This window comes from Larimichthys crocea, chromosome XXI (genome assembly GCF_000972845.2).
Source record: "Larimichthys crocea isolate SSNF chromosome XXI, L_crocea_2.0, whole genome shotgun sequence".
Lineage (NCBI taxonomy): Eukaryota > Metazoa > Chordata > Actinopteri > Sciaenidae > Larimichthys > Larimichthys crocea.
The window spans coordinates 5,214,312-5,227,892 of record NC_040031.1 but is presented as its reverse complement, the minus strand read 5'-3'; the positions used below and the strand labels follow the sequence as shown (position 1 = coordinate 5,227,892).

At 43.1% G+C, this 13,581-nt stretch overlaps 2 protein-coding genes across 2 annotated transcripts; both read left to right on the top strand.

Annotated features, from left to right (window-relative positions):
• The first annotated feature begins 81 nt into the window (after nt 1-81).
• Nucleotides 82-6,144, top strand: selenoo1 (selenoprotein O1). Its single transcript, XM_010736896.3, has 9 exons — nt 82-871; nt 1,011-1,214; nt 1,300-1,477; nt 1,815-1,945; nt 2,063-2,340; nt 2,471-2,639; nt 3,873-4,058; nt 4,322-4,478; nt 4,680-6,144. The coding sequence occupies exons 1-9, from the start codon at nt 318-320 to the stop codon at nt 4,893-4,895; spliced, it is 2,073 nt and encodes a 690-aa protein (XP_010735198.3). The 5' UTR covers nt 82-317; the 3' UTR covers nt 4,896-6,144.
• Nucleotides 6,145-6,272: 128 nt separating this feature from the next.
• On the top strand, nt 6,273-12,038 carry mapk12a (mitogen-activated protein kinase 12a). The gene is made up of 12 exons (XM_010736895.3): nt 6,273-6,848; nt 7,691-7,820; nt 7,925-7,983; nt 8,081-8,192; nt 8,292-8,321; nt 8,461-8,508; nt 8,889-9,003; nt 10,079-10,150; nt 10,270-10,349; nt 10,496-10,574; nt 10,659-10,832; nt 10,981-12,038. The coding sequence occupies exons 1-12, from the start codon at nt 6,730-6,732 to the stop codon at nt 11,046-11,048; spliced, it is 1,086 nt and encodes a 361-aa protein (XP_010735197.1). The 5' UTR covers nt 6,273-6,729; the 3' UTR covers nt 11,049-12,038.
• The last annotated feature ends 1,543 nt before the right edge of the window (nt 12,039-13,581 follow it).

Below are 13,581 nucleotides of genomic sequence, written 5' to 3'. Positions count from 1 at the left end.
TTACATAATATTACATCATACAGTGTTAATCAAGTTTCTTAACCATGTCAGAGTCATTTTATTGTATTAAAATGATATATATTAGTGAGGATATAATGATGTTATATGTCGCTGTATATTTATAATGATTTCAACATTAACTTGGTTTGATATTTGAGTTTCGATCCGTCGTTCATGTTCGTTTCCAGTCGGACAAATAATAATGTTACACCGGTTGTCTCGCAAACATCCGTCGTAACTTCAGGATTATGAAAGCATGACTGGTAACCACGTTATAACTGCGCCAGCGACATAAACGGACAGATGGCCCCGGTTGCATGGCTTATTTAAGACCTCGGCTGGGACTGTCACGCATCTTCCTCCCCGGTGTGTCCGCGGTCAGGCTCTTCTGTTCGGTCGGCATGGACGACATGGGTCTGGCTATGAGTCGTTCCCCGCTGGAGCGGCTCGACTTTGACAACGTCGTGCTGAGAAAACTTCCCCTGGACACCTCCGAGGAGCCCGGGGTGCGGCAGGTGAAGGGAGCGTGTTTCTCCCTGGTGAAGCCGCAGCCGCTGGTCAATCCCCGGTTCGTGGCTGTGTCCCATGAAGCCCTGGCGCTGCTGGGGCTCAGCGGTGAGGAGGTCATGGACGATCCGCTCGGACCGGAGTATCTCAGCGGATCCAAAGTTATGCCTGGATCCGAGCCTGCTGCTCACTGCTACTGCGGACACCAGTTCGGACAGTTCGCCGGGCAGCTGGGCGACGGGGCGGCATGCTACCTCGGGGAGGTGAAGGTGCCACCCGGCCACGATCCCGAGCAGCTGCGGGATAATCCGAGCGGTCGGTGGGAGATTCAGGTGAAAGGAGCCGGACTGACTCCTTATTCCAGGTATTCCTTCATTGTGTTTTTAAAAGCTATACAGAATGTCTAAAATAGCAGATGTGGTTTAAAAGTGGCAGATAAGATGTTTGTTGTCTAACTTCATATGCAAAAATCAGGAAAACATGATCCATTCTGTCTTCTATAGGCAAGCTGATGGCCGTAAAGTCCTGCGCTCGAGTATAAGAGAGTTCCTGTGCAGCGAGGTGATGTTCTTCCTGGGTATTCCCACCACCAGAGCAGGCTCCATCGTGACCTCTGACAGCAAGGTCATACGAGACGTGTACTACAGCGGGCATCCTCGCCACGAGAGATGCTCTGTGGTCCTCCGTATCGCTCCCACCTTCCTCAGGTCATTGTCGCCCCCTTTCATCTGTCATGGACTTTCTCCATACGTGTAAGAGTTGTTTGTCTTAATCTGTGGACTCTCTGAGCAGGTTTGGGTCTTTTGAGATCTTCAAGCAGGCCGACGAGTTCACCGGCCGCCGCGGTCCCAGCTGTGGACGTGATGAGATCAGAGGACAGATGATGGATTATGTCATTGAGATGTTTTACCCCGAGATCCAGCAGAATTACCCTGATAGGGTGGAGAGGAATGTGGCTTTCTTCAGAGAGGTCAGAGCACACAAGTGACACTCTTCTCATACTCGGCAAACACAAATTTCAGTCAGTGAAATACTTTGCAGATCCGAGGCCTGGCGTTACAGTTCGCAGCCAGGAACATTTGGATCCTCTTATCCTGTTAAGCTGCTGTAGATAGTTCAGTGGCTGCATGTGCTGTGTCACTGTGCCCTCTGCACAATATGAGATTACCTAGCCATTAAACTCTGAATACAGACTTTTGACATTTTCCTCATTGAATTAGTATGAAATGGCATCATCTTCCCACAGGATCTGTTTTCGTCTCCACACTCTAATGTTAGATTTCTGTCTCCTTCCTGTCTGTCTGTAGGTGATGCTCCGTACGGCTCGACTCGTGGCTCAGTGGCAGTGTGTCGGTTTCTGCCATGGAGTCCTGAACACAGACAACATGAGCATCCTGGGACTCACACTGGACTATGGTCCATATGGCTTCATGGACAGGTCAGACAAAATTGGTGAAATCAATTAAAGAGTCTTATTTTGTTGCTGCTGCAGCATGGTATGAAATCTCCACCCCTCATTAAACTCATTAAAGACACCTTTGCTTCTCCCTCTTAGGTTTGATCCAGACTTCATTTGCAACGCCTCTGACAACTCTGGTCGATACTCGTACCAGGCCCAGCCAGCTGTCTGCAGGTGGAACCTGGTGAAGCTGGCAGAGGCTCTCGCCCCAGAGCTGCCACCAGACCGCGCTGAAGCCGCCATTGATGAGTACATGGCTCTGTATAACGGCTTCTACCTAGAGAATATGAGGAAGAAGCTGGGCTTGTTGAAGAAGGCCGAGCCTGAGGACGAGATCCTGATCACTGAGTTGCTGCAGACCATGCACAACACAGGTGGGATGGAAATGGGAGGGCAAAGAGTTGGAGAATACAATGTATACATACATACATTACATATAAAATATGAAAATGATTTGAACAATCTGGTGGTGTTGTAAGATTCTCTGCCCTACCCCCACCCCAGGTGCTGACTTCACCAACACCTTCCGCAGCTTGAGTCAGATTTCCTGTCCCACTGAGGGAGAAGGTGAGGCAGGGGAGGACCTCATCAAGAAAGCCACAGACCTTCTGCTGGAGCAGTGTGCCTCCTTAGAGGAGCTCAAGGCTGCCAACAAACTCACAATGGATCCCCGGTGAGATGCACAGTGTATAAACAAACTGTTTTGTCCATTTTGTACTATTACAGAAATGCAGACACGCACAATAAAACCCAGTGTACTCTTTTTAGAATGAGGAATCAGGACTATCATGGTAAATGCAGCTAGAGAGACCAAATAACCTGAACATGTTTTACCAAAGCCAAGATTCTTAAAGGTTTTTGTGCTGTTAGAGAAGCAAGTTATCTTACACACTTCCCCAGGGCATGTGATGTGCCGATTGCCGGTCTTTTAGTACCACCTATAGGACAAAATCTGTAACATTATTATTTAATATATTTGTTATTTATTATTAGTACTATGTTCAAACCGGCCAGAACCTTTGTTTTGTTTGATGTCATGCACATCACAGCCTCTTGGTGCCACTAGTGGCACTTAAAATGATTGGTCATGTTCAGTAGCATTGTGACGGAAACAGGTGTAACAGGCGTTTTGGTCACTTGAGAACAGCAGAAAGGGGTGTGAACACAACTTTGCCAACACTGACATCACAGTTTAAAGTTAATATGGAGAAAGTGTCAGCAAACAATTGCCTAATTAGATATTCAGCTCACACGGAGCAACATAAATGTTAATTGGGAAATGTGCTCCTGGCCAGTTGGCAAGTCCAATATTCACTTCATCCTTTACATCATAATGAGTCTCGCCAACTCCTGAGGGAAATATTTGGCCCTCTAGCTGGCAAATGCTTCACTATGTGCCCCACGTGGTCACTAACTTTGTTGGTCTGCTGTTTGGTGCTTGGCAGGTAGCATACACTGGTTTTACCTGAGGTGTCTTGCTAAAAACAAGCTGCCTAATGATAGTGGAAAGAGGATGTCGGGTTAGAGAAAGCAGTGAGGACAAAACAATAAAGTTGTAGGTTTTAAAATCAAAACAATGAGCTACAAGATGCTAGAATTTACTTACTTAAGTTACACTGATCCCTTTCGCTCACCTCAGCTTCAGCATTTCACTTTCAGGTAAATGTAGACATCAGATTTAGAGTAAGAGGAGAAGCGAATCTAAGCAAGTTATCTGATTTCCTGCCTTCCCTAATCTTTTCTGTGTGCAGGCCGAATGCAGCATAAAGATAATCATGTCTTTCTTTTGTTGCCTCATATCTAACAACTGTTAAAAATGTGAATTGCCAGCACCGGCAGCATCAGTGCGCTCTGCTTTCTCCAACATGCCGATAAAGATTATAACTGTTGTGATTCCTGTTGACAGTGAGCTGGCGATGCTCCTCTCCATGGCTCAAAGCAATCCAGCGCTGTTCCAGATGATCTCAGACAGGGCAACAATTGCGAGGCAGTTAGACAGACTCAGCAAATTGAAAGACCTGACGGAGACCAGCCAGGAGGAGCTGAAAACCAAACATGCTGAGGAGTGGAGCCACTGGATCACACGCTATAGGTGAGATCTGGAGGGAAAAGTAAATAGGCGGATAGAGGGAAGGAAAAGGACGGTATCTAAAGGAAATGATGAAAAAGACACGCAGCTGGCAAGTACAACAAGAGTAGAGGGTGGAGGAGTTGCATGGACCGGATGAGAGACTTTTTGGGTGGATGGTGGTGCGTGGAAGTGTGACTGATAAAGGGGGAGCGGGCAGAGAGAAAGAGGAGGAAATGGGGTGTTGAGTCAGTAATCACTGTAAACTTTTGTTATCTCTGCTACAGGAAGCGTCTGGCTCAGGAGCTGGAAGGCCAGAGTGATGTGCAGGCCGTGCAGGAGGAGAGGGTGAGGGTGATGGACGGCACTAACCCTCGTGTGATACTCAGGAACTACATTGCCCAGAATGCAATTGAGGCTGCTGAGAATGGAGACTTCTCTGAGGTCAGGCTTGGATCCACTGTGGCGTTCTTGTCTTTTGGTTTGATACAATTAGATGTCATATTACCACATCCTTGTGTCAGTTTCAACTGCTGTTCATCTGAAATAATTAAAATCATATCAGAAGGTGTTTCCCGTTGGATCACCTCCGCTTCAGCATTTTACTTTCAGGATATTTGAGGATGTCTCATGTCCTCTCTGCAGGTCCAGCGGGTCCTCAAAGTTCTGGAGAAGCCTTTCTCTTTGCAGCCAGGTCTTGAACTACCTGCGTGGGCGGGCAAAGGAGAGTCAGCTGAACGAGGGGAGAGGGACGAAGGAGAGGAACAGCAGCAAGAGGCTGCGTCTACATCTACAGCCAGAAATCCTGTCCCTTACGACAGCAAGCCTCCATCCTGGGCACATGAAATCTGTGTCACATGATCTTCGTAATAACTTCCTTGACTTTCCTGCCTAAAGTGTTAAGAGAGTTTATTGGGTTTACCTTTTATATCACCCCCCTCTATTCCATTCACTGTGCAACTCTCTAATACTTTGGCAGGCAGCGTCAGGGAAGCTAGAATGAGGCACGACACCTCATAGGTTACCTAGATGAATCAAAGCAGACAGGGGAAAACATTCTTTTTCACAATATATGATATGTGCCAGGAAATAGCTTTGAAGTGATTATTTTATTCCATGACTTGACATTTTTGCTTCAAACAGGATGTTACAGCGTGCTTTTACATCAGAATTTACTGAATATGTGGAATTTGATAGACCAAGGGATTGACAGATCCAAATATCCACAGCAACATTTTTAAGGTGGTATTTTTGTGGATGTCACTGAATCCCAGAGGCATTAAGTGAGGGGGAAAAAACAAGAAACATTACCGTTAAAGAAAGACATACAACAAAAGATTGCATTACATCCAAAAGCATTTTGGAAACTTTACAAAAAAGCCCCTCGGCTTGATCCCTGTCTGCTTGGTGTTCACTTATTAATGACGACTCAGACAACAAGTCCTACAGTGGCCTGTCTGACTCTGACAAACTGTGAGGTGTCACCTCAACATATACCAAATAATGTGTGTGAGTGTGAGTGTGAGTGTGAGAGAGACAGTGAGAAAGCAGGAGGTGATTTTGGCACATATATGTGGGTGAAAGTGAAACTTGATCTTTAAAGCCGCAGTAGACACATGCACAACATATTGTCCTAGAATAGAAAACATTTTTTGCCGCTTGTCAGAGCACCGCTTTAAACAAACATAACCATTTTCTGTTATCTAACATGTGTCAGTGGGCACTGAGCTACAATGAAGTCCAGAGTCAACAAAGTAAAAATGAGAACCGCATGTTATATTATGGCTTTTTTAGTCAGGACCATGCAAACTTAACAGGGGAAGCTCACTACACATTGAGCCACAAATGTGATGCTATCAGGTGTGAATCTGTCAAAAGGGAAAAACAAACCTTCACCGCCATTCATGAATCACATCAGTCATAACATGCACTATTTGAATCAGTTGGTCTGACAAATGAATTCAAAATAAACCATTAAAGCTGGTTCCACATAAAGGCAAGAAATGGACTTAAAATGAGATTATTTTATTTTGATAAATATGATTTTTTTTTAGTTAAGCTATTCTATAATTGTAGCCTTAACGTGTTCTAATAAACTGAGCAACCTATAGAGAGTGTCCCTTTTTATTTTGCACACCTGACAGCTGGATTTACTTTTTAAAATCATTTATATCAGCTACTGTTTCCTTGTTCCTTGTTTCCTTGTTCTGTTTCCTGGTTTCTTGAACGCATGAAACCAGTATTTTGTCTCTTCAACCACGTAGCTATGTGTCTACACCCCAGGGCGTCAGTAGTGTTCATGCCCCAGCAAGTCTCAAGCATTTTCTCGCAGCACTGAGGAACGTAACCTACAGTGAGGTATACTATCTATCTCAATCCAGCAGACTTTCAGGTTATCCAAACAGTGCGCACCTACCAACGGATTTCAAAGTCACGTTGTTAGCCCAGTCTCGTATTACTCACATTCCAGTTTCCTTGTCACCTTTAATTGTAGGCCTCCAGCAGGGCTCGGGAGTGGCTTTATGTGACCTCAGGGTGCGCCCTGAGCTGCTGACATGCAGAGCTGCGCAATGATCGAGGGTGAGCGCATAGGTGGGATCTGGGACAATGGGTGTGTAGCGACGGAAGAGACAAATCAACAAAAGAAGAAGATCTTCTAGACTTGTTATTTGATTATTTTTTTGTAGTAATTAGGATGTCTAAACGTGTTAGACCCGGTTATTACCGGCAAGATGTCAATAAAACCACATGGGAAGTACCGGAGCGGTACCGGGATCTGAAGCAGGTGGGGACCGGAGCGTACGGGACGGTATGGTAAGTGAATTGTGCTTAACTGGATGAAGCTGTAACCCCGATCACACTGCTGCTGGTTTATGTATGGCGAGGCGCACGGTAACAAAAGAAAGCGACGGAACAGATGGTGCCACACAGGCAGCCGAGCTGTGCCACAACTGAACAAAAGAAAAAGTATCTGCGCTCCGCTGAACACATGCTGCTTCACTTCCTTATATGATGGAGACACTTGCACCGACACCTTAACTACGGCACAAACATCCCGACACCTCTAGTCAAATCTTAGATTATTGAATTACGAGGAGCGCATGGGTGGTTCGGGGTGAACTGGGTGCGCTCGTTCAGGTTTACTGGTACACAACAACGAACAGCAGCTTTTCAAGCACCTCTGTGCGTCTCACCGTATGCGGCCCCTTTGTTATAAATGATTAACTCTGTGGGCGGCTACTAGACAGCCCACAACTGACTCAATGCAGCTTAATAACACACGAACAACTCTGAACATCTGTGGTCGAATGCAAGCTGGAGATGGATCCGCCTGCTACAGCCAGAACACTGCTGGACGTACCAGATGAGGGAAGGAGATAGGCTAGGGTACTGTGTGTAGGTGTGTGTATGTAAACACAGGTTTGGGCTTATAGTGAACATTCCTGATCACAAGATAAGCGATAAACCCTAAATGAAATACTCAGATGACAGGATAGGGAGAGAGATATCATTCCCCCACCATTGATCACAGGGGAGTTCCTGGATTGGATTATTATTTCCTCCCACTGATCCTGTTACAAATCAGGTGATGTTCTTTGGAAAATTGGAGCTATGTATTTTGTCTCACACTCTCTGATATGTTCTCGCCCCCTCAGCTCAGCAGTGGACTCCAGAACAGGAACCAAAGTGGCCATTAAGAAGCTCTACAGGCCTTTCCAGTCAGAACTCTTTGCCAAGCGGGCCTACAGGGAGCTGAGGCTTCTCAAACACATGAAACATGAAAATGTGAGACACAGGCATCCAGGTCTTAACTGTATCTTACATCAGTTGCAAAGTTTACTGGATTGAGTAGATGGAGTTTCCAATATATTGTTTATCTCTGTCTGCAGGTGATCGGCCTTTTAGATGTGTTTACTGCTGACCTCTCCCTGGACATATTTCATGATTTGTAAGTGCACTCCATGCTGTGCTATATCTGCCTACCCCAAATAATTTCACATCCAGTTGAAAAGTATCCTGCTCATATTGTTTCCTCCTTCCTCAAGTTATCTGGTGATGCCGTTCATGGGGACGGATCTGGGGAAGCTGATGAAGCTGCACAAGCTGTCAGAAGACAAGATTCAGTATTTGGTTTATCAAATGCTCAAAGGGCTTAAGGTGAAGAACTCTACTCTACTATCATGCATGTGGACAATTTATTACTTTACCACGTGATTGTTTTGTTGATTAAACTTCTGTTTTATTCTTTTATTACAGTATATTCATTCTGCTGGTATAATTCACAGGGTAAGTTGTCTCTTGTCTTTCCACCATATTTATATGATAAAGATTGTGTTCACACATTGTTGCCTCATTGTAAAGGGAGTTGGTGTTTCTTGTCCTGTCTTCGTAGTCATAGTTCATCTTTTCATATCAACTTTTGCAGGACCTCAAACCAGGAAATCTTGCCATCAATCAAGATTGTGAGCTCAAGGTACAATGACGTGACAACCCAAACAAAAACAACCCATCATGTAGATAAATTCATAGATTCAAGCATCCAGTAGCAGCATGCGAACATACATTAAACATACATTAACCTATAACACTGTAGCCATATGTTAAAATGAACCTGAGATAACTCTGACTTAAATATGTACAGAGAAATGAAACATTTGCATAGAATTTAAATATATAACTGTGTTAAGAAGTTAACTTGTGCTATGTTTCTTCATTTCTAGATTTGTGTTTTAATTACAGATAGAATTGAAAAATGGGCCATCTATAACTATAAAACCATCCTTATTCTTAGACCTGTTACCTCTGTGTGAGTAAGATGTACATTTTGCAGTGTTTCATTTCATGTTCTGTCAGATCTTGGACTTTGGTCTGGCGCGGCAGGCGGACAGTGAGATGACGGGGTATGTGGTGACTCGATGGTACAGAGCCCCCGAGGTGATCCTGAGCTGGATGCACTACACTCAGACTGGTAATGAAGAGATAATTAAAGGAACTCACACTGTCATCTTTTATCACTGTGTCATGTTCAGTGCTCTCCATTAGCACTGAATCCTTATGTTATTTTATGATGGTGGCATGAATTAGTTGTTTTGGTATACTCACTTGCCCTCAGTTCAAACCTTCTGCTTCTGCTAATGGGTTACTACATTTCCCACTCTGGCAACCTCCAGTGCACAGACAGTCTTGAAGCTTTGGTACTTTCCCCTAATGATATCTTGCCTGTCTCGTGCTTGAAGCAGATTCTGGTCTATTGAGCCTACAGTCAGTAAAGAAATTAGTATTGACTCTTCATTGCATAGAAAGTGGTATTTCTGTGATATAGCTTCCAGTTATAACCTCAGACCTTCATTTCCTAGTGGTCCTAAACTCCTGTGGTACAAACACTAACACTTCCCCAGTGCACTGAGCTAACAAACTGAGCTAACAATAGTTAACTGAAGCTAAAGGTGGCAGCAGTTTACTTTACTGTCCCATCATGAAACTGCAAATCACAGAGAATTGATGTGGGGAAGCAGGAAGACATCAGATGGAAACCAGAAAACATTTTGCCATAAAGACTTTGTGCCATAAAGTGTCTTACAGTGCAAATTATACAGTACAAGAACAGGTGTACGGGGCAGAGTGGAAATGACAGAGACACCATTCAGTCAATGTAGCATGTTAAAGGTTTAAAATCAATTATTTTATGGTGGAAGAGTTACACAATGTTGCTTTAATTCCTCCTTTATGACTTTATCAAATACAAACTCTGCTGTAAAAACTATACATAACTATAAAATAAGCATAGAAATACATTTCTAAACAATGCTGAGCTGGGGTTTGTACCAAAGTATTCAGATGTGGTGTTAAAAAGCTTTGTTCAACACTTTGTTCACCTTTGTTAGTATTGGTATACTATTGTTGGTATTAATCAACATAATCCGCTAGGTGGCGATCTTTTACCACCTTACCTTCCAATACAGGCGTTTCGATAGAGAATTCATGCATCTTTTTCTGCTGATCACTGAAGGTCTGAAATGTTTTATTGTTTTCTTCTTCTTCAGTGGACATTTGGTCTGTTGGCTGCATCATGGCAGAGATGCTGCAAGGAAAACCCCTTTTTAAAGGCAGCGACCGTATCCTTCTAAGTTACTGACCTCTTCCACTAACATCTTACAGACATTCATAGAGAGAAAAGACCATCATCAAGAATTATTTTATACATGACATTTGAACCTTGACCCCTGGTCCACAGACCTAGATCAGCTGACTGAGATCATGAAGACCACAGGAACACCAACTCAGGAATTTATATCAAAACTTGAATCTGAGGACGTGAGTTCAGAACATGCAACACGTTCAAGACCAATCGTGCTCCATAAGCATCTTTAAGTTCATGTGCATATAAACACACAAAGACAGAGCTTTGTTATGGTTAAAATGATTTATGCCACATTAAATGTATTCATTTCTTCTTTTAGGCTAAGAGCTACATTAAAAGTCTTCCAAAAGTGGAAAAGAAAGATCTTCAGAAAGTGTTTTCCACAACTAATCCACAAGGTAAAATGTGCTTTCCTTTTTTTATCTATTTTCATTTAGATAGTCAAACTGTGATTTGATTACCTGTGTCCTCTCTGACCTCAGCCGTGTCTGTGCTGGAGCGCATGTTACTGCTGGATCCTGAGTGCAGGGTAACCGCTACAGAGGCTCTCAAGCTGCCTTACTTCACTGAGTTCAGGGAACCAGAGGAGGAGACAGAAGCGCAGCCGTACGACCACTCGCTAGACAACACAGACCTGCCCCTGGCCCAGTGGAAACGTAAGGATGAAGAGAAGGAGCTGTTTGACTGATTATGGTTGCAAAGAAGAAGGGAAAAATTTATTAAAGGATGAAGGGTGAAGGGGAAAGAAGAAAGACAATATGAGCTGTTTTATTGATCAGTTTCCTGTTGTGCCTCTTTCTTTAGGTCACACCTTCACAGAGATCTTGACCTTCCAACCGGTTTTGCCAGAATCCAAGGAAACCTCACTGTAAGACACAAAGAGTAGCCTGTGCAGCCTGGGGACCAGAACAAACTAACATGTCTTTTTATTTTGATCTGTGAAAATGCTGGCTTAATGAATGCCTGTGGGCTCAGTTCACACTTCCCTTACAAGTGCAAGCTTGTGTTTGGGACCTTCCAGATGTGGATTTGTCTTTGTCTTTCAACATCATGCTGGTCTGGTAGCTTGCTTCCTGACTCTAGCGGTGCTGAAGATGCTAGCTCAGCTGACGTATCAGGTATTCTTTGATGAGTAAGTCATCAAGGAGTTATGTCTTTGTCTTAGTTACTTGTGGTACATATACATTGTATGAGTTCTTTACCAAATATGATCTCTACCTACCTGTTTGTATCAAGTATAAATCAAGAAATTGCAGTAGACACAATTTACTTTAGAGGAAACAGAAATATTAAAGTCAAACTTAGATCGAAATTCTTGACGGATCCTAGTGAAATTCATTGTTTAATAGGGATGCTGTATTTGAGTGACATTTGCATCAGTGGCATAAGCACAATTTAAGGCCAATAGACCCAGGACAATTCATGATGCTGCAAAAACAAACTGATTTAGAATATTAGTATAGCAATATCAGTTTGATTGACAGATATTGTTGTTTTGTGACATTGTTGTTTTCCTGCGGTGGCTACATGTCCTCAAAACACATTCGATTGGAATTATTGGTACATCCTTGTGTGTGTGTGTGTGTGTGTCTGTGTGTGTGTGAGTAGTCTACACGTCTGCTCTGACCTTGTTATTCCACACAGTGGCCTTAAGATAACGACAAAACAAAACTACCACCGAGCTGCTGAAATCCATCCTAGCACGTTCTGTTCAAACATTTTGATTTCATACAAAAAAAACATCAGTCACCTTTATCTGTTTGTTTTAAACACAGTAGTAGCACAAAACACATTGTCAGTCTTGATTTGTGAATTAATGTTTCAAACACCACTCATGCATTTTTATTATTAAAAATTCTGTGAAAATGTGTTGTTTGTTTTACTTTTCTTCCAGCCATGCCTGTTTAGTGTTTAACCATGGATTACAGTTAGGATTAGGAGAAGGTTTTTCACATAGACTATACAAAGAAAACAAGCGCGAGAGAGAGGGGGGGGGGGAGAAAACAAGACAAACAAGAAGTGCAGGTACTAATTAAAATGATTCTATATATAGTTTCATGCAGGTTATTCAAACCAGCACTTCAATGAATTTGAGGAATTTACAATATGCAGCAAAGACTGAGGTATCCTCATTTTTTTCTGTTTCTAGTAGAGTCAAGCAGCAAGCTCTGTAAGGGCTGGATCCTACATTCCCCACAATGCAACCAGTAGCAGGTATTGTTTGTTCTTTCCTGCCCTTAAACTGAGTTTGTAATGCAGGATAGTTTAGTTGTTAAGCTCAAATCATGATAAACCATACAATATTACAGTGACCAATACGATGCATGTTTCGTATTAATATCCAAACTATAGTCCAGCCAGTGAAGTAGAAGGGTGCATTTCACTTTTGTGTTGTTCATGCAAACTCACACTAGGTGGCAGCACATAAACAAGCCATGGCCAAGCTGTCGCTCATGAGTTAGTAATGTTGGTTGGTTCACCAGTTTGCTCTTGGCTGAAATATCTTCACAAATATTGAATGGATTCCATGAAATTTGCGAGGCTACAGAAGATAAATCCTAAAGACTTTCTTGACCTCTTGAGTTTTAAGCACAAGCTAGACACAACATTTGATTCAGAAATTCATGGGTCCAGTGTGTTTTAACTTTTGTGACCCCAAGACTTTTCCTATAGCGTCATCATTTTAATTTTTTTTTTTATTTGTTAAATCAGCATGTTTGCATTGTCAATAAGAGGCTGTAAACATTTACCATGCTAACATTAGCTTTTAGCTCAAAGAACCACAGTCCAGTCTTGTTATTCTCTTTTTGGGAAAGTAAATATGCCAGAGATGAGCTGTCAGAGTAGTTGCTGCAGTGATTTATTGTATTGCATTTAACACTGACAGCCATATTTTTGTAGCCTGCTCACCAGGATTGATGACTTCAAGTAAGAAATGTTTATACATTCTTGCAAAATGCCTGTTTGCGTTGAGATTCTGCTAATTCCTACACACACATTCTCCATTGGTGGGTGTTGAATTTAACAGGCTTGTCTTGAGTGACCTGCAGATCCTTGACTCCCGAGGACGACTCCCCCGAGTACAAGCTTCCTTCCTGGGCCTGAGCTCCTCCAAACTAAACTCTGGGTGCATGTTATGGATTCCTTGTGATACACACAATGGATGGTTCACTGAAAAGTCAGCGAGTTCTGTTCCCACTGCAGACAGGAAAATAGGGGGGAAAGAACTCCACAGCCTGTCCTCGCCAACACACAGCAACACATGGATGGACTCCCTCTTGCTGTCTTGTTTGTTGACCCTGTGGTTTATTTTCAGAGCATGTTGGATTCAAGCAGCATATTTTCAAAGAGACATAGAGTTCACATGTGTGCTACCCATATACACAGATACGCCTGGCATGCACA